Consider the following 25,087-nt stretch of genomic DNA (forward strand, 5'->3'; position numbering starts at 1 on the left):
TTCAACACACATCAGAAATGAGACTAGAAAGAAAATTTGAAAGCAGCAGTGATTGGTCCATAATAAAGTCATTGTGGAAGCAGCACGAAAGGGCTGTAACCATCTACTATACTGCTTCTCAAGGAGTAGGTATATTTCTTGATTCCCTTACCCAGCCCTTGAAATACAGCTTCCCAAATATCAGCAGAGTTCCCACTGTGATCTACACTTGCACGTGTACCAAGCAAAGCAATGCTCAGATGGCATTTAAGTGGTCAGATACTCTTGGCATGGAAGAGTTTCCAACTAGGATCCATCTGAGAGCATAAAATGTGACTGCAATTTCTTTGTTGTTTTGCTGTCAGCAGTTAGCAAATTTCAAGAGGAAAATCATACTTTCACTTAGGACACTTGGATTCTGATGGTTGTAATTCACAGTGAGAACCAACCTTTCCCCCCATCATTAGTTCCAGCAAGGTCTGTGTTCAGTACATAGGAAATAAAGTACTAGACAACAGAATCAAAATCTGGCTTTCAGTGTTCTTTTGCTTTCATATCACAGTATCTACAACAGATTCTGTTTTTTTTCTATTCCCTTTGGAGCCATCTCTTCCACAACAGACTCCTATGTAACTGTTTTCTTTTTCCTTTGAAGAGAGTATAACAAGTAATTAGCATGCCAAATGTTACCTTCAGATGCATCAGGGCAACTCAGTTCTTACTCAACTTCACAGTCTTCCCTTGTAAATACAAACTTTTCTCTTCTGCCTCTTTGAATATGTCTGTATGTTTTTGTCTGCCTTTGTGTATTAGTCTTAAGTAGCCATACCTTCCAGGGAAACCACTGTACTGTCAATTCAATGTCATGCAAGCTCTCAGTTCCAAGTCTGTGAAAAAATCCTGCATTTGAGTCTGTGGAAAACAGTGTTATTTTTTTCTACAGAGGCTTCCTACTTTAATTCATCTGCTCCGTCCTTTTTATCTACCCTTAGCTCTGTTCATCCTTTGTAACTTTTTACAATATGCAGGGTAAGTTCAGTTTTTAACATACCCCCTGAAGCCTTGTTTGCTTTCTGTTACTTTTAAGCTCATAGCTGAGCAGGACTGGAATTCTTCCCCTCAGAAACTTGTCTAACTCTTCCCTAGCTCAGAGACCTACCCTAGCTTTGTGCAAACCCCTTCAGGAAACTTTACTGTCAAGTGGTGAGAGCCATTCTCTCTATATTCCACTCAATATCTTTGCTCCTTTTGACACCGTGTGTCTGTCTCAGGTACCTCCATCCCCTGAGCTTCTGCAGTGCTTGGTGAGCTTGGTTCTTCAGCCTCTCTAGTTTTCAGTATCTCCTTGGAGATTCTTAATCATGGTCTGAATATTGTTTTGATTCCCATTCAAAGCTTCCCAGACACAGTTGTAATCCAGCATGGTCTGCAACAGCAAAGAGCACCAGGGCTTCAATGCAACCCAAAGAATCCAACAGGAGACACTTATTCTGGATGCCAGACTGCACTTAAGCCAGTGTTGCACTCCCTCTATGGCTATAGTGATCAGCCAGGTTAGAGAAGTGTGTGACTAAGGTAGAGCTGAGCTGTAGAAAGCACAGTAAGTGGAGGTACAGACCAAGTTGTTCAGCAGGTGCAAGGTAAGTAAGAGACACAGAATCTAACAGGGAGATATTAGACAAAATAATGGTGAGGGCTGCCAGGTCCTACAGGACCTGTCAAATGTTTTTTATCCCTCCTAACCCATCCTTTCAGTCACATCAGCTTTAAGTTACATTGCTTGCATTCACCAAATGCCACATCTGTGTGAACTATAGCCTGGAGAGAAGAGCTGCACTCCAGAGAATTCCTCATGCTCATCAGTGTGTGGCTCAACAGGCCTGTAGGGGGGCTGGTGCTGTATATTATACACCCTAAGAATAAACATCTGCCTTGAAACAGGTGGCTTGAAAGAAACAGAAGCTAGGAGAAGAAAATGTTATTGAAAGGCTAAAGGATCTGTTCCGACAGAAAGATGTTCATCATTCTCAGCTTTGTCAGCTTCAAATTTGCTTTTCAGATGTTTTGCATAGCTGTGCTCACCTGCCCAAACACCTCCTCATTCACTGTGAAGGTTAGATCGAGGATATCTGTGATATTGTTATCCTTCATCCACTGCAAGCTCTGATGGAACTCTTCATCCAGGTACTCTAAGTCGCTTAAATCACATGGTCTGATTGCGAGACAAGAAAAAAGATATGACTCCGTGACTATTGGCAGGATGATTTCCTACTAAGTATGTGAACAAATTTACTGAAGATCCAACATAAAACTGAAGTTCATTTAATTTTGTTAACATCAAAGGCTGTTTCACAGACCCTCTTGAAGCAGTTCTGCAACTGGTTGCTTTGCATAGCTGGGCTCAAGGCCAAACCTTTTGACTGCCTGCATTATCTGCTGTCAAAAGACACCCCTGGGGCTTGATTTTACATGGATCTTCAGGATGCCCTGCACTTCATAGCACACATGTCCTTTCAGCCCCACCATGCTGCACCTGGCTGCTTCCATTACCTATCATCTGCCAGACGAGCACAGGACTGACACAGAGCAGAGCAGGCAGCCTAAATTTCTGCTAATAAGGAGCCATCCTCGTCTGCTGAAAGGACAGGTGGATGTTCTGAGCAGCCTGGTTTACAATTTCCAAAAGGGGCAATAAGGATGCAGGGATAACCCTAGGTTTCAGCCTATTTTCAGACTAGATCAGGTACAGTATATATATGTCTTTTTACCCTAGCAATAATAATAATTAAAAAAAACCCAAAAAACTAACAAAGACCAACATGATAAAGAACTTAAAGGACTATTAAGATAGGTATCTTTGCTGATTTGGAATCATCTGGATGAACTGTTTCAGCTAAGCTTTATTCTGCTCTTTAGCATTTAATTGCAGTCTTGAGTTAATGTTTATGGCTTTTTTTATTGTTGCAAAAATTTTATGTACCTTGTCAGTCTATTAGTTAGAGGGATTGATTGTCAATCCAAATTAACTTTATAAACTTCAAATTGAAAGTAATGTATTGTTGGTAGCTTATGCTTACTAAAATAAAAGACAGAAGAAGACAAAAAACCCATTCACTGGTTATATCTACATTAACATTCTTAATTAACCCAAATTATGCTTTAGAATGAAAAGCTACTCCACCAGGAAGCCATGACAAATGATGTATTTTTTGCTCAATATAACCTCTATCCTTCTTTCATTCTTATTTAGTTTTATTCCATAAAAGACATTTTTCAGTGTTCCACCTGGTTGAATCTTCATTAATTTTCATCAGTAGTAAACTCTGGAATTATGCGTCAGTACTTTCTGATGTGTGTTTCCAAATCTCATACTTACTTATTTTTGCCAACACACTATTTAGAAAGTGAAGAAAAATCAAAATGTGTTCATTTTCTATCACAGACCAACAAACCAACAGCAGAAAGAACTTGATGGTCAGCGCACTCGAAGCAACTCCCTGAGGGTCTGTGTCACTGTAGGACTCACTGTGGGATTGCTGTTTCTGCACGATTGCATGGTTATACTCACAGCCTTAGTAGTGCTTTGTAGAACGGCCTTGTGAAGAAAGCATCAAGAAGGTACTGATGAATGAGAGCAAGGCCAAGAATACGACCGCTGAACCTGAACCTATGAAATAAAAATGCAGAGTAAATGAGGCGTAACTCAAGACTTCTGGTATAGAAACTTACACAGGTAGCAACTAGAGTTCTCTCCTTTGTTTGTTTCTGAGTTAAGTTTTTCACGTTTATTCCCTGATTTTTTTTTCCAAGCAGACACTTAATGCCACTCCTCCCATGTGTGATCAATAACAGATCTCCTCAATGCACCTCCTACCATACCCATACCTGCAGCTGGCATTTTACGTGCTCTCCTGTGCCAAACCAATGAACATTCACTTTCTGTGATCTCTCACAGTGTTCTGATACAGACTGACTACACAACACGGTATTTGGCAGGGAAATATTGTAATACTCCACCTCAGCAGAACAAGTGCAGCAGAACAAGTGCAGCAGAACAAGAGACACAAAGGATATTTGGAGACTTGGTATATCCAGTTTGTGACTAGCTACACAAGCTACAACTCTGTCCGAGGTGGGGCTTTGAAGTACTTTAAATGGGTAGTAAGTTGACTTGATAGGGGAAAACTGAAATTCAAATAAGCTAACTGTTGTGATCAAGGACACATTAAAATCAGCATCTGAAGTTCAGGCACACTGTTCCCAGACCACTCTCTTAATTCTGGTGCTCAGCTGTTTTCAGTGTTTACACACTCCTGTGTTTGTTTCTAAGAACAACAACCCTCAGTCCCACTACAAGTACACTCAAATAGTGCCCTGTCCACTATAATCTGTGACTTGTGATGATAAACTGTTATATTTTTCTTCCTATGATTTCTTCTATGATTTATCCTATATTTTTCCATCAAACCTGCTTTTAAATCAATCAGACAGAAAAACACAAAACTGGTGTGAGTCCAAGTGAGTTTGATTTTTGTAAAAACAACTCCCAACAGCCATTTAAAACTTGCTTATATGTAAGGAAGGAAATTAAGAAATCCAGCACACCAAACGTGAGCACTCCAAGGCTGAGCTGACTGATAATACAGAAAAGTTTTGCTGCACAAAAGATGAGAAATATATCAAAAAGTGTAGAAACCATTCCTTCCACTTACAGGAACCAGTGCAAAGTTCTCTCCTGCACATGAATGAAACATGAGTCTGATTGTAATAAAGGTGGTAAAGAATATCTGTTCAGTCAACTTTATGCTCATGGGACAGAACAAGTGCTTCTTAGTATGTCAAATGGGGCACAAAATAGCCTGCTGTGGGCCCAATTAGCATTTACATCACCACAGGAGCTGCCTCCGGGTCCCCTGAATCTGAGAAAGGTGCTTATGAAAGGTGCTTATGCAGCTGACCGGCCACAGAAGAACGATTATATTACCCCTCTTACATCTGTTTCCACAGCAGCAACAAAAGGCAGCTGTTGGGTCTAGTTACAGCCTGCTTCACTTCACTTGTGCTCCAGTGCAGTGCTTCCAGCAAAAGCAAGGAAATGAGGGGGAGCTGATACAATGAAAGCACAGTGGAAGCCAGACAGCTCAAATCCCAGAAATGGTGGACCTGTAATCCGTCAGTTTTATAGCACCTTCAGGATCCATAATCAAGTCCCTTTGTCCTAAATAACGCGTGTCAGCTTTTTTGGTTTTGTTCTTCACCTCTATTCGTCCCTGTATGTTTTGAAAGTGAGAACTGAATGAAAATGCTGGGGGTGTTGCTCACCACAGCGCTCACCCCAGAGCTACTCAACTGTGTGGGACTGGCAGGCAGGAGCCACCTGGAATAGAGCTGAAAGTGAACTGCCAGGAAAGATTTGGGAACATGGCTTCTTCTAAGAAACTTGAATGTGTGAACAAACGTCCCTTTTCTCCTTGCTGCTTTGTTTCACACCTGCATGGCTTTGAGGCCATCCCTGCAAAGCTGACATGAAAAGGGTTGTGCACCTACACCAAGGTGTTTACAGCTATGGGCACGTGTTACAGGGGCCGTTAATGGAGAGTTTAATACGAGTCAGTGCCTTGTGGCAGAACTTAAACCACCCCAAAGCTATGGGCAGCATTTCTGTGTGAAAGGTCCATGCCTGGCACACCAGCCTAAGAACATGTGGGATAAGTGAGATGAAATGATTAACAAAACATTGCCACTGTTAGTGTCTATCAATACAATGGATAAAAAAGCTGTGTTGCAGACTGTATTTCCTGGCAGCTCTGTATCACCCCAGAAAAACATGGTGCAGTGTGGCCAAGGCATGTGAACTTTACAGCCCACAAACCCTTCCGCTCCTGCACAGAGCTTTGGTATTTCTGCAGAGACTTGCTATACTTGACTCTCTTCTGAAGAATGGTGTAGGAGAAGGTTGTCTGGCCCCTTATCCATGCTGGACATGTCTCGTCCCAGACATGACACTTCTCTGGTCTAGCACTGAGAAACATGGACCATGGTAAGCCAATGGATACCTTTCAGCAAGAGGCATTTGCTGACTTTCCTCAGAGAACAAATATACAATTTATTAGTGTGTGGCTACATCCAGTTCATCAAGCTGCCACTACACAGACAAGCATAGGAGTCCCACTTAAAATGTACCAAAACTTAGAAAAAAGTGAGAAGAAACAAACTTCCCTCCTTACAAAAGCCAGTTAATACAAAGCCAGACTCTTGTGTTTATTTCCTCCTGAATGATTTAAAGCACGGGTGAGATTTAGAGGTGGGTAAGACAGTCCTTTCAGAGCAAAGTAAGTTTTCTTGACAGAATAAGCAGCACAAAGGTAAATCCTGGCTGGAGGGCACATACCTTCCTTAAGCCTGAATTACATTTATCTTTCCAAGGAAGGGAAAAATACTTGTTTGGCTTCTTTCTAGCAGAAAAGCTAGTTTGGGAGAAGCGGGGAATGCAGGGTCTTGCTCTGGCCTTTTCTTTCAACACCCTTCCCTTTTGGAGACAATGATTGAGTCTGAGTAATGTGCTCCAGAGAGAGGGAAAATGCAGGAGGGAGTTAATGAACAGGAAATGGTGGAAACAAGAGACAGACTTAATGAGCAGTGGAGCTGCTCTGGTTTGACTGCCTACTGACACCATTCGTCCACTCAAAAAGGACATTGTGTGCACCTGCTTTCTGGCTTTTAACAGCACTACTCTTTGACACATTTGCAGAAATTTCCACTGTACCAAACTAACTCCTTTTCCTTCTGGAGGCTTCAGGTACCCCTAAAGCAGCCACAACAGCCCATTGCAAAATAACAAGCTCACTCCCCTCAATGGCACTCTGTGCACACTTACTGCATATTCGTGTACTGAGGGAGAGACAAATCCATATGCTGTAGCAGCAACTAGGCAATAAATTTTCCTCCAACTGCAGCTGAGTCACAGGAGATTTAATATACTCTGGTCCTTATCATACAGCACCAGAGCAAGGCAGGACCCACAATGACCCTTTGGTACAGGGCACTCTCTTAATTGGTTCAATGATTGGAACTCTATATGACAGTTTTTCCTTGGATTCAGATGGATAATGATGTACCTTGAAAAGATGTAATTTGTGTGAGCAGAGGAAGTACAATCTTTATCATTCTATCGGGAATACTTTGGGAACCATGCCTTATGGGCTAAATTAGGTATAGTATAAGAAACTTCAGATCCTAAAAAGAGGAAGCACCTGATGAGATTAAAAAGACTGAAAATACACATCAGCTGCATTTACGTATGCCCTTCTTGATGCAGTAGCTTGCGAGAAAATATTCAAACTAGGGCTTGAGAGAGATAAATATAGCATGGTTCACATCAAATTTGAAAATGTCATCTTCTTTTCACAAGACTTGCTTTCATCTGTAAGGGAAATTTACACATTCTGTCGCACCAGTTTTAAAGCTTTTAACTGTTTCATTGTGTAGATGAACTTTTGGCCACCTGAAAGACAAGCTGAACAAATGAGGCTACACTGTGGTCCAGGGTTTCTGTCCTTGGCAGCTCTTCTGAGGACGAATGATATTTGTCAGGTGGATATTTCTAATAGGCACTATTAGGCAGCAGGAGCCTATTAGTCCTTTCTCAGTGGGAGAGACTGAATCATTATTAGATAACAGATGATCTAACAAGAGGAAAATATTTAGAAAGGCACAATCATGGGAAATACTTCACCTTGAACATGAATCTTATTAGACAACAGAGAATTCAGTCATGAAACACAGATTTGTAGGAAACTGGGCATCATGGATTCAAGAGGTTGTGTGGTACAGCTTGTTTTAAAGCACTGTTAAAACTGCCATTATTATGAAGACACTCGTGAACAACCTGAAGGCCAGAAACTGCTGACTAAAGGAACTAAAAATCAGTTCTTATAGCCTAAAATTTTGTGATTTGCAATCTTTTGATATGAGGGGGGAAAAAACATGCAGAGGAAAATGTACTGAGTCTGTGATTTCTGAATTTTTATGTTATCACCAGCACTAGCACTTTATAAACAATGAACTTACTTTTTAATGCAAGAAAGTTATAAGAATGTGTATTTTGCAAAAAGAGTTGACCAGTGTGATAGTTACAACTCTGCCTGGACTCATACATTATGAATTTTAAGCAATAATGCCAGTGTGTCAGGCAAATGCTCCAGAGGTCTGTGTCTAGATGTTGGTAGTACACATCCTTTTGTTGGCTCAGTGCAGGACATGGCCAGCATGTCCTACATGAGCTACACCCACAGAGAAGTGATCTAGTGGAAGATCAGGTCACCTCTACAAAACCTTGTCAGTGGATCAAATCCACACCTCTATCAATCAGCCTTCATTAACAAATGCCTTTCTTTAATTTGGTGTGCATATTTAACCCCTACTCGTTCAAATAAGAGAACATTTGAAGGGACTAATGGGATGACATGAAGCATTCTTTTGTTACAAAGATTGAGCCATGCAGGCTAGGACAGCTCATGTGTTCTCTTTATCTGACTTGCATCTGCAAACTTTGCAGACTCCTCTTTGCCACTGTGTCATTTGGCCTCGTGGCAAATGTGCTCTGCATATCTGCAGGCTCAGAGGTGGATGCTGTGGCATTCCAGCACCATGCCTTTTCAGTTCAGGAATCTGATGACCTCATGTGTCACTAACATGAAAGGAATGGCACTTACAAAGGCTGGAGACAGAAGTTCATGAAGTCTCAGCACATTAAAGAGAAAAGGTAAAATAACTCCTAAATTATTCATAGAGGAGAATTCCAATATAAGGAGTAACAGGAGTACTGTTGGCTCATTTTTTTTTTCTTATATTCATCTCTAATATGAAGAATCCTGAGAGAGACCAAGACCTCAGAGAGACCAAGATACAGTGTTGGGTCTCATTTGCATGGCATCTCCCAGTGCTGCACTGACTCCGGTATCATGTGGGTACCACACTGGCATCCCACATGAGAAACTACTCTAGATTCCTATATGCTTCTTTTGACAGAATGGTAACGACTCACCCCAACCAGGTTTTGGTTTTACCTCCTGTGCATTATATTCTAAATACTGAAATGGATCTTATCTCATATATGGTCAAAATGAATTTCAAGTTTTCAGACAGTTACTGAGTTTTTAAGAGGAAACTCTGTGCTTCCTCACTGTGAAACCACAGAAAATTTTGACAGGTAAGCTTCATTTTCAATCCATTTTAAAATTAAAATTTAAAGAAAACATTTAGGAGTACTGACATGGAGCAACTGTGTGTACAGATTTCCAGCTTGGAAATGGATGAACTTTAAATAGTTAAGAATGTACAGGGATTGATCCCTGCTGCCCCAGCAAATGTGATTTAATAGAGGATACATTCTACTCAGAGCCAAGACATTTCATTTAGGCATCAAAAGATCAAGAAGCATATTCCATGAGCCTCTCTTTGATAATCCTGTCTGCTTATTATGCCTATAAAACTTATGAGTCTTATTTATATCTTCAAGGATATTTGTTACACTCATTTAAGAAAGCACTAGCCTCTCTTAAGTAGCCCCAACTATAAAGTGGAACAGTCCAGCAGACCTGCTTGTGCAGTGTCATAAAATACTGAGTGCTTTGAAATATAGGTACATCACCCAAGAACTGAAATTAGGCAAAAAACGAAAAATGATGAAGAATGATTTTCAGAAAGAAAAACAACTTGGTACAAATAAAATTCTTTTACATTTCAAATCCTGAACAGGTAATTTTCTTCAGGTGAAAATAAGCCTTTCTTTAGATATTTTTACTTTTGGTGGGCACCAGAGTTTCATATGATGAGTAACTTTCTGTGATCCAATCTCTTATTTTTTTGCTAATTTGTGCAAAATATTTTCTGCTGCAAAAGGCCAGTACAATACTGGTACTTTTTTAGTAAGTAGTTGTCCTAGTTCTATTTCCTGGATCTTTCTGCAAGTAAAACACGTTTCTGTTTCTCAGTACCAAGGAGTAACCACATGAAAAAGAACTATTGCTTACATGTAATGGAAATGTGAACTATCCATGTCCCTCTAAACCTCTGGAATTCATGCATCCTAAATTAGCAACTAAACCTCAAACCATTCCTGAAGCCTGAATTACCAGCAACTGAAAAACAAAGAGATAATCCAAACCTTATTCCTTCTTTATTTAACCTAATTAGATCCTTCAAGTCTTTTTCCTTGTCCCTAACCTAGCTATTTGTTCACTCAAAATCATCTTTCATCTTTCTTATACCCTGACTATATCCACCAGAAAAGAACTGACAGAAAAGCTTAAAGGACTAATTGTGTCATGGAGAAGAAAGCATGAATTTATGGCAAAAGCTGCAGGCCATTCTGCTATATCCAGAAAAATGAGAGTCAAAGATAATGTAGATAAGGGAAATTCATAAAATGCCCTTAGGTTTCTCTTCAAAACAATCTATCAAACAGTTCCTTTCCTCCACACAGTAGTTCCGCATAAATGCTCAAATGGAAAAAGGGTTACAGCTGCATTTGCTCAGCACTGCAGCCAAGTCAGGAAGCCCCATGCTGGAGTGGCTGGCACGGGCTTCTTGCACATCAGCTGAACTGTGCCATTAGTTCTTACTGCAGGTGCAGGAATTCCTCTGCGTGGGGTCACTGCAGGCACGGCAGCCTCAGTGTCATGGGCTCAGTGTCATGGGCTCTCTGAGCACAGAGATGCCATGCACTGGAAATGGAGAGCTGATTTCCAGGTCTGCCTTTAAACTAATTAGGAGATTAAAAAACTAACATGGTCTCTCTAACGAGAAATCTACACTGGGTATCATTTTACCAGTAACAAGTTCTGTGAATGCAGGTGTTTGGAGGAGGAGAGGAGGAGTGTGGCAAGTGCTGAAGTGACCATCTCTGCTTGCAGAGCCATCTCTCAAGCCTCATGAAAATAATGTACAATTGTCATCCTTTGGGAGAACCCCTGCCAGAATACAGCAGCATGAGCATGACTAACCTCCATCAGCAATCAGGCTGCCTGCAGGCTTTAGCTACTCTTGCTGGTACAAGGGATAAGACACACTGGCCTGGGAGACTGTTGGCAAACACTCCTCTGCCCAGCAGCTACAAGAGAGATAGAGACTGAGGTATGAACTACTGGCTAGCAGACAACAAACCTCTACATTTTGTGATTCTCTGATCTCAGACTTTATTGCTTAGTGGCAAATCTTAAAGCAGAGAGATCGGCTTCCAGAGGGCATCAGCGCAAATATTTAATTTGAAAACTGACAAAACTTAAAGACAAAGGTAAAACAACTTATCTGAAGTTATCCAGAAAACAAGTAATAGAGACAACGATGGAATCAGAGTCCTCTGTGTCCCTGCTCCATTTTAGTTGTTGAGTCTATTTGACATTTTTTTACTTTCTCACCTTCTATAATACAACACGTAATTCTGTCAGTCAGCTCCAGTTTATCATCAGTTCCTTGTAGATCAGTTCAGTTTGATGCTTATGTGTTGTTTTATTTCAAACAAGCAAAAGAACATTTTCATCAAGAGACCTTGATTTCTTAGTCAAAGATTTTGGAAGAATTGTTGGTGAGCACTTTGCAAACCTATGAACTGGTGAAGTTTCAGACATTGCATGACTTATGTTTGCTTTCCATAGCTTTGCCATGTGTTGAAACAAACTAGTCAAGCTACAGGGAAATCCACTGATTTAGTCATCTGCCAGACAAGAGGGTCATAAAAACACAAGCTGAATGACTGCTTCCTTCAATGGCTAGCTACAAACACTGCAGCCACAATAACTGACTTATTCTCAAAGAAGGCACATCCTTTCCCAGCCTGTCTGGGGTATTTAAGCATGAGAGAGACTGTTCATCATAAAGTCCTGCTAAGCACCCAGGAATGTTTACCCTGCATGATGAGGGGTGATGCAGATATCCTTGAGCTAACTGCAAACAGTGCAGAGCCCTCTGGATTTACCATCCCTGTCCAGAAACCACACACTTGGGTTTGCATTGTGCTGCAACTTGGCTAATGATCCCTGTCTCTCAGGATGAGGATCCTCAGTTGAGTAAAGTCAGAAATCTGTGAGCTGGTATTCACAAATGCTATTCATTGCTTAGCAGTCTATTTTAGGTCTTGCTTTGCAAATCATTGAATACTTCTGACTTTTATTAATACCACTGCAAACTGATCACTCTGATCCTCTTCTGGGAATATGCATAATAGCAGAACTTTTGCATTTGAGTTATGAAGTCTAAGAAATTTTTTTTTTTTAATTTTCTTTACAAATCTTTCTAACACAATGAAATGATTCCAGTTTCTAGTCTGCCATTTCTAGAATGGAAGTCATAAGTCACAGTGTAAAAAGCTTCCTTCAGTGAGCCACAAGATACTGAACGTACACTTCTGTATTCTTGCTAACACATGAACTCTTCTCATAGAGGGTGAACAGACGATTTTTCTCATTCTCCATAAGTTTATTGAGATTTTGAAAAATATTCCTATTCCAAGTTGGGGCAAAGTGACAAACATCACCTTTGTTCCTTTAAAAGCATACATATCAGATCAAATTAAATCTTTAATAATCCCCTTCTCTGGAGTTCAATGTAACACTAACGTAACATACTGAAACTAAGAAAAAAATTAAATGAAATTTCTAACTTTCAAAACATCCCAGGGAGAGGCCGACAGAAACAGGAATGCCTTTGCTACTCAAAAGCACACAAAATGCATTTGGGTGATTTACTGAAAACAGTATTGGTCTACAAGCAGTCTTTCTTTAGATGTATGAATTGTGTTACTTACAAAAAAAGGTTATCTTGGGAATTTCTGCACCTGCTCTAGCTGAATTTCCTTTACCTTACTCAAGTCTGAATAAAATGTAGTGAGAAATAAGGAGGGGAATGATGACTGAGCAATACATCATAGTGACAGCTCAGCCTTGCCATTCCAGTGTGGCTGGAACAGGAGATGTGACAACATTCATCACTCCCTGGGAGTTTTTCGCTGCTACCAATACACAGACAATCACTGCCCATCCTGCTGCTTCCCTGCAGGCCCACACGCTTGGGCACAGCATGGATTTTACCCTTTTCTCCTCTGCCACATGCAAGGTGCAGACACTACAGAGATTTTCATGTGAAGCCTCCCATCTATGGGCAGATTTAATCTGCAGTGTTGCAAAAAGACTAAATGGCCCTAAGTAATGGAAAAACACATAAATATGAGCTTTTAAAATACAAAAGAAAACAGAACAGCCGCCTTTCCCTCAAACCAAACTCTAATTTAGAAGAAGTGCTAGAGAGACTATGAGACTCAGGGAAGGGAAAAGGGGTAGAGACTGAGAGAGACATCTCTTCTTTCAACTCATAAAGCAATGCCATTCAGATCCTCAAAAGAGCTTGGAAAAAAAGTTCTCTAGTAAGAGACAGAAGGTTAAGAATAAGGTAAATATAAAGCAGAACCTTTTTTAAAGAAAAAATGGTTGCTTTACAAGCTCTGTTAGGAAGAATGGGTTTTTTTTTCCTTCAGTTTTGGTTTGCCTTTAATCTTCCAGTTCCTCCTGATCCTTAATAAATAATTAACCAGCTGTTGAGGCAGGCTCTATGTGATACAGTCATACATCAAACTTAATAGGAAAATCAAAGTTTACTGAAGTACAGGAGGCATCGAGAGAGATCACAGTACAGCAGCAAGAAGGCATTTCAGTAACATACCCTTTTCATACAGTGGAAAGGTCTTATAAATTATTTCAGCTGCACATTTATTTTAATATCATTCTTGTCCAGAAGATTTACAACAGTGCTTGAAAATTTCTCATGCAAACATAATTTATTTAAAATAAGATATTGCTAGTAATTAAAATTTATAGTCTAACATAACATTAAATGCTTTGGTTTTCTATGGTGCCTTTCATCTGAGAATTTCAAAGCAGTTCTGAGCAGTACTGTACATCAAATGGAATTCAAGTTGATTACATAGTTAGAAATCTCTTCAGAAGGAAACTGAGGCAAACAGGCAGTCATCTAATTTCAAAAACAACTGGATGTCGCTTGACGCCTCACTCTGGGGTGCTTTATCTGATTTTTAACAGGATGATTTTTCAGTGTTTAGCATAAACAGGCCCTTTCAAGATGGCTGCAAAATTGGTCTCCTAAATTAATTCCTCCCCCAAAGGTAGACCCACACAAGTGGCCCTTTTAAGCCCAAACCCAAACTCAGTGTTTCTGACCCATGACTAAACAGGTATTGGGCCATGTTTGTTGCTTGCCACAACAGTAGAAAAGTCAGAGGGATCCACAAGTAATTGAGACCACATATTCCCAAGTCAGTCAGTGGAGAGGAGTAACGGCTGTTTGCAGACCTCCTGCTTAGATGCTGACACTACATTTCTCCATTGTTTCTAGAAGAGCCACAGAGTGTGCCTAAATCCATCCCATGAGCTGCTCCACATCAGAATACAACCCATTAGATCATGAGGCAATTTTTCACTTTCTTTAAAAACACTTTAATCAAAATAAGTCAATCTCTGTGTAGAAGGATTAATGGAGCTTTGCTTCCTATAGATCTGCCTCTGATGGCCCTGCATTACCACACTGCAGTACCTCCCAGCTCCTCCTACACATTTCTGCTAGCACTTCCCAGACTTTGGAGTATCTCCAGTTTCTCTCTTCTGTCTCCCCTGAGCTTGCACAGCTCTGCCTCACACCCCAAGCTCCTGAGCAAGAGGATGTGGCGGTCGGCTCACTCATGCTGCCTGGCTGGCTCTGAGCACAGACAGCACAGATCCCTGCTAAGCTCTCTCGCCTGCCTCACTGAGCCACACTTCTGTGGACTTGTCCTTTACCCAGACACAAGTTTCACAAAGCTTTTAGAAAACCATTATCTACAAGATGTTCACCTTCCTGTCAGACAGGTGTCCAACTGATTATGAGTCTGTCTGATGGATAGGCAGGGCAATTGCACAAGGCACAACTCCTAAGGAAATTGGGCTAAGAAAACCAACCAAGCTCTCTAAGGAGAAAAGACAGCTGAAATTGCAACATTCTCAGTTCTCTTTGGGTTTATTACAACAGAAAAAAGGGAGAAACAACATCCTGCGTTCTCTGGCATGCTACAGATGAATAGTGGTTTCTCGTTTACACAAAATAAATAAAAGAGCCGCTCAGAGGATGGCTGGGACTATGCCCCCACAGCACCATGTAGGCAAAGGGAGCTGCCTCTGCCCATGTCCCAGAGCACGTAAAAGCAACCCAGGCAGTGCCATGCCTGAAGCAATCAGCCCTGATGGGAAACACGACATATTTGCTCAGCACAACCAGTTGCAATGACCATGTCAGCTGACTTGGAGCGCAGGGAAAGCAAGATCTTGTCTGCAAGGAGAGTGGGTACTCCAGGCTTCCATCTGCCCACAGAATGAGATGCAGAAATAAATGCAAGTCTTCTGCCTGACTCTACTCAGTGGCACAGACTAGAATATGAGGAGGAGTACTAGAGAGAAGAAAGAAAAGTTCATTATGGGAAATGAATGAAGCAAGTCCTGCCCCAAATCAGGGGGGCAGGATGTTCTAAATGAGCATCAAGTTAGTAGAGTTCATTAGGACAACGTGGCCAGCAATGATCTACAGCTTCTGGAGACCTGAGCATTGGGTCTGACTATATCATGTCTGTGGTCTTCAGTAGGATTCTGCACAAAAACATTTTACTAACAGGTCTTCAACTTTCTAATAAGGTTCTGCTAAACAAATGCATTAATTTTCATATAAAGAAAAACAAAACACAACAGGGCTTCTCTGAGATGGATACAAAATGGTAAGTATGATTAGTAAGCTGTAAATACCTCAAGAAAACTAGAGTACTGCTCTCTGCTGCATAAATGTCACAGCAAGGTCCACAAATGCCTTGCTATTACAAAAACCCATGCTGTCACTAAATTCACAATGAAAACACAGAAAAAAGATGTTTCAAGTTAAGATCCCTCAGATCTCCAAATGAATGTCTGTGAATGATTTTTTCTGTCTAGGCCATTTGGCCTTTTATGCAGAGACTGGGCTTGTCTGCACATTTCTTTCTTTGGTTCCACATTTTGCCCACTGATGTGGAAAAGGGTGAACTCCCTCCAGTGGGGGTATATTCCAGAAGATGTTTTCAAATATCTAGGCAAAAAGCTAGACACATTTACCTAGATCAGACAGAATGGCTCATTACTGGCATGGATTAAAAGCAACTTTTCTGGCTGCTAGCTTCATGTACATCCTGTAGCAAAGAGATAAAAATGTGTATCATCTAACTTCTTTGGTCTAGGGAGTTGTAACTGTCTTTTCAGATATAGGGGGATTTAAAATATTTTAACTTTAAAGATGTGTGATATCTCATGTTTTGTGTGTTCATATGCACATATGTTAACTCAAGGAAAAAGTCTTATTCAATGGAAGCTTGCAGGAAAGGTGTTAAATCTCAGTTTATCCATAAATGAGAAATATTTTCCAGTCATTATGTCTCTTTCTTAACTTGGCATACATACAACTAGTCTGTGCTTTGATGTGCTCTATTTGGACGCAGAATGCCGTTTGTACAAAGAGCAAAGCGTGAAATAAGCCACTAAAAGGGACAGAACTGTAACTTTTAGGCTGGGGAAAAAGAGCAGTGTATTTCTCCATTCTTCCAATAAGAATAAAACTTCACATCTTTGCATTTTGCTGTATTTATCTCAAATTCATGACTGTTTGCTTAAAAAAGGGAAAATGTAAAATAATTTTGAGCGCATTTTTTGATAGTTCTGTTTCTCAATATAACGGTGTCTGGAGAGGTCTTGCAGAAGTACTACAGAGAAAAACATGCCAAGGGTAGATTTCACATAAATAACAAGCCCCACAGCACCAAAAAGCATACAGCTGGAGAAATCTGCAAATCTAAACCAATTGAGGTTGTGTGGTTTTCATGACTGCCATCAGACTTCAAGCTTTGAAAAGACTATGAATATTAATTATCTGTGACCCCAGAACTCTCAAACTGATTCATCTGTGTTAGCTGATGCTTCATAACAGATTTGAAAACAGGAAAGTGATATCTATTTTTGGCATGTTACAGGGAGGAGGCTCTGCTGGAATCTTATCAACAAGTAAATCTGAGAAACAGAAGTTCTAGCTCTGACTTTCATGAGAATGAAACAAGCCTGGGAACATCAGAAAACCTCATTCCTCAGAACAAACAGTGACAATGCAGTTAGTACCACATCTTCACAGAAGTTAGCTTGCAAAGCCTTAATGGGGGACTCAAACTCTTGAGTTTTAAAAAGGTTGGTCCGATTCCTATCTTCGCTGGCTGCAGAGAATTCTGAACACAGTACTCTAAGGTTACATTTGAATAGCTGAGATCAGTCACACAGTATAAAAACATCTAGAATGTCTAGCTATCTACAAGCCAATCATGAAACCTATCAGGCTAATTATAAACTGCTGGTCTCAGGCAATTATTTCCATGATAAGTTCAAGAAGTATTTCCAAGCACTGACTGGATTGTTTATCTTTCCCTCGGGTTCTGCAATTTTGCCCTATTTACAATACTGCATGTGCAAACCTCTTCATTCATAGCATTTATTTCCTTCTGCAGGCCAAAAGACCAAATTTATCTTTCTTAAAGATAGGAAAATGAAAGTGTCTGAAGGCGAAAAAACGTTCTGCATGCAAGAAGCTGGATTGATATGTGCAGTTGCAGAAATGGCCTATGTATCTAACTGCTGCTGATTTTTGAGTTAATTGCTAACTCCTAAAGAAAAATCATGTTAGGTATCTTTCTGCTGTTCTATATGCCCAGGATACCTTTAAAAATCTACCTCTTTCTTGCTGAAGTCTCTCCAGGTACAGAAGGACAAAATAAAGGGATCAAACACAGCATATACGTTTTGCAGTAGAATTTATCACTGAAGAAAATTACAGCTCCTTGCAAGGACATTGTTTATAACACATAAGAGCAAGGGCCTGTTTCACCTGCTGCTGAGACAACACGGCAACACCATTTTTGGACAAAGAGGTCTGTGTTCAGCTTTGTCACAATGTGGGCAGAATGATCATGGGTTTGCACCTGCCTAGCTGTTCCTCTGCCTTTGGAAGTCCAAACGCATCTCCACAAATAACAGCCCCTCTAAATCACAAGTTTATCCATGCTGTCTGCTAAGACAGAACATAGGACAGACTTTATTTCTTCTTGAAAACCAGGGAAGCACCATGTAATGTCTAACAAATAGGATTGCAGAGGGAGGTGAACCAGCTGAAAGAACTAAGCTGCTCTCTTCCTGCTCATGTCAGTAGAGAAACACTCTAAAGCAAGCATCATTGATAGCTCCACTGCTGGAAATGGTAATACCAAAAAAAAAAAAAAAAATTCCAGCAATTGAGAAATTCCCCTGGCACCTTTAACAGAGGTGACAGTACAACTGTTCTTGATCTCTTGCCTGCTGCAAGCCAAGCAAAGGAGGATCTGTTCACAAGAATAGAACATGTACTATTTGCAATTTAAAAGGGGCCCGAACTGCCTCCCATTTTAAAAATGAGATCTCTGAGAGGAGGCCGTGAGATTGACAAAGAAAACTATCATAGGAACTAACTCATGAGGCAGCTCCTCTTTGACACAATGAAATCCCAGAAGGGACCAAGAGATGCCCAGGGCTTGCAACCTATGCTCTGCTCGACCACATCTGAAACTACCACTGTGATAACAACTCCCAAAGACAGACAGATCTGGAGGCAGAAAGAGAAAACGAGGACATCACAATATGCTTTCAGAATTTTTGATAAAGAAACAAGATCAGCAATTTGTCTGTTTGCACACATACTTAGTAAGCTAAAATATCTGCTCACTCTGCCAGCCTTGCCCCAGACAAGCAAGGACACTCTGTCAGGGAAGAAAAGGGAAACTGCTTTAACTGGGCCTTTTTTAAGGCTTGTGGCAGGAACAGAGCAGCAGTCTGGCTCTCAGAGAACACTGTACAGCTTCCAAGTACAATGCTGTGTGACGTATGAAGACCGGATTAAGCAGAGCTCTTCTCCCTGTCCTGTTTATATTCACACAGAAGTCCACAAACATCAAGTCCTAAGTAATGTCAGCAGGACATTTTAAGAGTAGTACTTCATCACAACTGCTTTTCAGAGCCTGCTCTTATATTTATGTTCACCCCATCTCTTCCTTTTCACAACCTACTTCCCCACCTCTTCCCAGAATTAGCAATATTTGTATGTACTTCAGTCTAAACTGGCAGCTTTTGTTCTACTTTTCCATTTTTTTAAATTGATCTGAAACAATTGTTCAGTTCTGCATAAAATGTTCTTACCATTCCAGGTGATTTTCAACGAAGGCAGACATGGGGCTGATCTGTACAGTGTAAGTGTCGTTGGCTGAATACTCAAACAGCCCATAATAGGGATTGAAGAGCTCCTGAGACAGAAGGAAAAAGAATTCTCGGGAGGGGCCACTGTAATCCAACCTGGAAAGAAAAAGGCAGAAAAGATTAAATGAGGCTCCTTAACATTGGAGTGGATTTCCCAGGTTTGCCTACATTGGCTGCTAACTTAACACAGTAGCCTGTGTAGTCAAATGTTTCTAACATGATTTATGTCTTCTCTCAAAACTTGATTCTGAGTCCTGCCAGAACTTCACCAATATCCAGGCTGATTTGGAAGGAATCATAACTGAGACACATGTCTTAAGTAGTTTGTTTTCCTTTGTTCCAAAAGCTTAGTAAACTGGAGGTACAAAGCTCAGCCTTGCCTCAGCTGCCTGGCCAGCAGAGGGGTAGCTTTCTAGTGAGTGGCTTTGAACTGCCTGTGAACACTTGGGTTCACAGATAAAAAAGCCTGGCCTAAAGCAGATATTGCTCTGACCTTCCTACACCGAGATGTACCCAAATCTGGCCCCAAGAATGCGTTTTTAGCTACAGAAACCATAAAGGTTTATGCTGAACAAGACCAAGTGCCAGCAGAATTGTGTCTCTTAAGACAGATTGATGACTCCTTGCTTGTTCTGTGCAAGCCCTTCCACTTTTCTGTTATTTTCATGTGGTGCACCTTAAACTGTGCTTTGCTGTTGTATAAATTTGCTCTGTAGAGAGACTCCTTTTTCCCCTTGAATTTTTACACTCCACTTGAAAAAAAAGGAAAATGAGACCAAAAATTTTTCCTGAATGCATTAAATGAAAACTGGGGTGTATTTATTAAAAACAGATCATTCTCTAATAATGTTAGGTAGGTTTTTCAATCTAAAATAAACCTACATGTTTATTGAAGAAATTATCTGTAGCCATATATCACGTGTGCCAAAAGATTTTTCTGGGGTGGACACTATTCCTTCTACTTAACAATTATAAAGTAAGCGGAAAGCTCTGCACCTGGATCAGAATGCTCTGCACTATGAAGTTACAGAAGTATAAGTGAAAGGGGTTGAATGATAAATTTGTTCAACTAGAAAGATGACAAATGGCAGGTGGGCCCATCCTCCTGTTTTATGTCTGGAGATTCAGTACTTCTCTCTTTGAGGAGCTTTAGCTCTAGGGTCATGCGATGGCACAAAAGAGGATGGTGACAAGCCCACATGACCCACTAGTGCCAGGCATGGACCAGGTCTGGTTCTGTGGACATCAAAGTACAGGGTTAAGCCTGATAATGGCGGGAGTAAAGAAATACAAACAACACATGTCTATGTTCAAAAACCTCCAACAGGGACTAGCTATTGCATTTCTGGGCAACACACTAATTCATCATAAAGCCTTTATAGTTCATTTTCAATGTCTTTTTTCTTTGAAACATGGGAAGCTGTGCCCATACAGCATCATGTTGCCATACAGCATTAACTCTTCAGCAGAGAATTGGCATCTTGGAGTATTTCCAGCACAATGCATATTAGCATTAAGCAGCAGAAACCCTAGAGAAATTTATCTTCAGATGTAGATGAATTGGTGAAGAACGAATGAATTTGCACATCAAATTGATTTGTAATTTCTCCTGAGGACACTATGACACAGAAAACAATATGACTTTGGCCAGTATTAGCATTCCAGAATGCTATTCCACAAACATAAACTGAAGTGTGCTACATGTTTATGCTTTACTTGCAGGCCAGAGGCAAAACCAGCTGTGAAAGATGACCTCTGTTACACAATATTGAATCCATAGAGAATAAAAAGTAAGAGTGGAAAAAACCCTGTTACCAAACAACTCTCTTTGAGACTGGCAACTTCTGTTTTCCACTGGACGTAACCTGTCCCGAGACAAGGGACAGAAAGCCTTCACTTGCCATGACAGCTCAGAGCTGAGTGTCAGCAGTTGCTGGACATGTTGAGAGCTGCCTCAGGCATGGTCTGGTACCTTTGGGACTGAAATCCTACACGTGCAGTTTAGAAAAAAAGAAACTTTACTTGCAAAACTACTGAAATAAAATTTCACGCCTTTGGAATATGGCACACTGGAAAGACGCACATAATGGTCTTTCCATTATAAAAGAGTGTAGATTAAGCCTCAGTTACAACACAGCTCTTGAGGTGAGCCAGGGTGGCTTTGAAAGGTTGTGCTTATATTTGAAAACAAAAGGTTGGGGGCTGGCTTTCATTATACAAGAAAGGCTCATGGATTGTAAGAGTTGTAGAAAGCTTCCTGAGGAAAGGTCTCCTCAAGAAACTTCTATTACTTTCAGATTCCAACTGCATGAGTTAAATCTTAAGGACTAAACAGCATTTATGTTTCTCACTTAAAATGGAAACAAGAAATCCACATATGGATAATAAATAATCATTAGTTGGCATGCAAAGCAAAAATTTTTCAAGAAAAACCAGATCTATTGTGAAGAGTTAGAGTAACAAAGTGGATAAGTTCTGGTCTTGAACTATAGTCCTGAGACTGATTCAGTGTGTAAACATTGGCTTGTAGTTGAGTTTTCCTTCCAGCCTGTCAAAATATCTATGGCAAACAAGATGACAATAGATTTAACCACATAAACCGTCACTTTGAGACATCTAGATGGCAAGTATTATAGGAAAATGAAGTGTTATTGTTATTTTTAAGAAATGTTTGAGTTGATTAAGATGAATCACTTACTCAGAGGTAAAACAAAACCAAAGAAACATTACATAACAAGAGAGGCTCAGCCTTAGTCAACTTGGTGTTTTGGAACATAACAGGTACGTCAGAAGCAAGAGCATTCCGTGGTTCCCTACCCTTCCTCGCCGACAAACGTGACGTAGAGTTTGTTCCGCTGGAGCTCCTTGCGTGAGTACGCCATTACCTGGTTGAAGGTGCCTTCCAGCAAGTGGTCACGGCGTATAATTAACCTGCAAGGGCAGCAGAAATAAAGATCTGATTACTAAGTCCTGTGTGAGCTTGTGAGGCTGCGGTAAACAACAGTTGTAAAGAAAGACATTCGTTCTCAGAGAGCTTAATAAAATGGCATCTGCTGGTGCACATGCTACTTGACCATTACTAGTTTTCAAGAGCTGCTCCACTGGCTTTTCTATGTGCCTCAAAGGTGAATTCCTTCACAATGCCATGATTAGGTTCAAAGTACTGCTCTACTGCTAAGACTCTCTGCAACAACCTCTATGTACAAATTTATGTGGTAGAGGGGGCTGAGAGCTTCCTGTATATATGAAGTGACAGCTTTCTGGAATGGGACCCTATCACTTCCTGGATTTAATCTAATGAATGTCCATGGAAATACTGCTTCTGTGGCAGAGGAAGCAAAGGGAGTATCAGCCTCTGTTTATACAAAAGACCTCTCATTCCCTTACTAATCTTTAAAACAATTTAAAGAATAGCACTTTTACACACCATCTGTGCAAGAAACCCTTCTGGTTCATATGTTCATGGATATTTTAAAACAGACCTCCTAAAATATATTTTGTGCCTGCCTTGGACCCATTTAACAGGACACCAAAATGGGTGACCACCAGCTAAGACTCCTCAGGTCTGTAAGATCATTTTGCTGATGACGTTTGCCTGGAACAAATTACTTGGCTTAATACTTTTAGTTTTTCCACAACAGATGTCCTTTGGTAGGAAGCCAACCTGAAGCATAAATCCAGATGCCCAGGAAATACCTTGGAAACACACAGCCCTTTGGCAAAGTTGGATAACTAGACTGGGCACACAAGTAGGTAAAGACTCAAAAGCCAACTAACAAGATGTACAGAAAGAAACTCCACAATCAAATGACAGAGAACCTCAAATACATGAAGACTGGCAGAAATCTCTCCAGTTCAAATCCGGGAGGGCTACCAACACAAAGAACTATGGAAAGTTAACCTGCATGTACAGACTAACTTCTGTAGGATCATGTTCTAGTCCTAAGTTGTACTGGTATGTGGACCCAAAGAATTTGGAGTCATCCCACCATTACAATGATACAGCTGTTCTTAATACCTGATGGGTGTTTTCCTGGAAGGATAATTCTTCTACTGGTAAATTATAGGTAGGAATATGAATATCCCAGTTAAATAGGTAGGAAATGGGAGTGTAAGAGAATACGAATCTTTAAGAAGTAGAACTTTCATACAAAATCCTCTTGAAGGTCGCTCTTTTGCAGGATATATGAAGATCTTATTCCTGATGGTTATGCAAAAAATGCCATCTCCAGGGTGTTTTATACTCCCTATCCCTGTCTTCCATGGATAAGGAATGAGAAAAGACAAAGCTATGCCCCATTAGACTAATTGAGTGATTTTAATACTCACTTAATTTTCCCTGGACCTTGCCCATACCCTTTGGCTTCGAGTTTTCGATAGAAATTGCGCAGCTTGGCTTCAAAGTCCCTCCTGTATGGAGAAGGTGCTCTTGCGCTTGCTCGCTGCAGCCCTGGAGGGAAAATGAACAGCATTCTAAGGTGTAAGGGGCTGGACATTCTTCCAAATCATGCAGCTTATGTTTCCAGACAGAACTGGTTAAAAAATGTGTTAGGAACCTTTTGCAGGTATACAGTGCACGCAGCATTATTTTGTTCTATCTGGCATCAACAGAGCTGTAAGTTCCTGTAATTCAGTGATTTCAATGAACTTCAGGGACTGTATCCATTTCACTAAAAATACTGTTAAGCTTACCTTGTGTGTGCCTTTGTGTTGCCTCTGCCTTTAGCTGTGATCAAATGGAAACTGAAGGATCAGAAAGGCATGAGAAAGACTGATGTGTACCTGCCTCTCACGGTCAGTGGCATTTAGGTTTTCTTTCCCTTTTCCAATTTTAAGAGATCTCTCTCCTCTGCATTGTATAGGTGATCTCCTTACTTGGCAGGATTAAACCTCTGAAACTCAGGGCAATGCTTCTTACCAGAGCCTAGCACCCGCCAACCTGGGAGTCAGGTTTCCTTGTGTTAATCTGACTGTATATTAAACACCTGCAGCTATCAACATGAAACTCTTTGTGGCATCAAAAAGGATTTCTGTCAGCAAGAAATGCTACCTTTCCCTATTACAATTCACATATACAGCAGATTTTTCAGCAGTTTGTAACCTCTTTAGTTTTGAAAGCATTCTAAAAGCAGCTTATTCTTCTTTTTGTATAAACAAGTGCCATGCCATAAAAGGCCAAAGAATAGATAAAGGAAATTCCATTTTCCTATCTCATTATAAAAAAAACAATAAAACCCAGCCATTTAAGAGAAATCTGGCAACAAATGCTCCACAGGAAAGGAAAAGCCCATCACATTTAGTGGGAGCCCGAAGTATTGTGGTTGCCATGAGGAAAGGACATTACCGTCTCTGCTGGTAAAACAGAAAGGCGTATTTACATGCAGTGCAAAGAGAATCCCTTGCAACACTTCTGTCAGCCTTTTGTTTTCCCCCAAGGACATAAGAGAAGAGGTGCTCTCGTGGGCTTTATAACCAGGACAGAAATTAGCAAAAAGACAGTGTGTTGCTGGAAATGAGTATATTTGCCTTTGTGTTTTCACAAGAACAGTCTCTTAAGTCACATTTGGATTTTTGTCCTATAGGAGACTTGCTTATGACCTGTCCTGATGTAGACAAGGGGAGCTGGTATTAACAACGGTGTTAAATCTCATTAATGGAAATAGGACATTCTGACAGAACACTGTTCTCCTGTAGAGAAAGGTTTAACATTTAACTTCTTCATA

General features: G+C 40.5%; 1 protein-coding gene across 2 annotated transcripts in view; it reads right to left on the bottom strand.

Moving 5' to 3' along the window:
• Positions 1-25,087, bottom strand: part of HECW1 (HECT, C2 and WW domain containing E3 ubiquitin protein ligase 1) — a 258,375-nt gene that overhangs the window by 12,868 nt on the left and 220,420 nt on the right. For both annotated transcript variants that reach the window (XM_066322766.1, XM_066322776.1), the window contains exons 20-24: positions 23,694-23,814; positions 22,182-22,295; positions 19,308-19,460; positions 3,548-3,646; positions 2,062-2,191 (exon numbers count right to left, since the gene is read on the bottom strand). In XM_066322766.1, coding sequence (XP_066178863.1) covers positions 2,062-2,191; positions 3,548-3,646; positions 19,308-19,460; positions 22,182-22,295; positions 23,694-23,814 — 617 coding nt within the window. The remainder of the gene's footprint in view (positions 1-2,061; positions 2,192-3,547; positions 3,647-19,307; positions 19,461-22,181; positions 22,296-23,693; positions 23,815-25,087) is intronic.

This window comes from Sylvia atricapilla, chromosome 1 (genome assembly GCF_009819655.1).
Source record: "Sylvia atricapilla isolate bSylAtr1 chromosome 1, bSylAtr1.pri, whole genome shotgun sequence".
Classification (NCBI taxonomy): Eukaryota; Metazoa; Chordata; class Aves; order Passeriformes; family Sylviidae; genus Sylvia; species Sylvia atricapilla.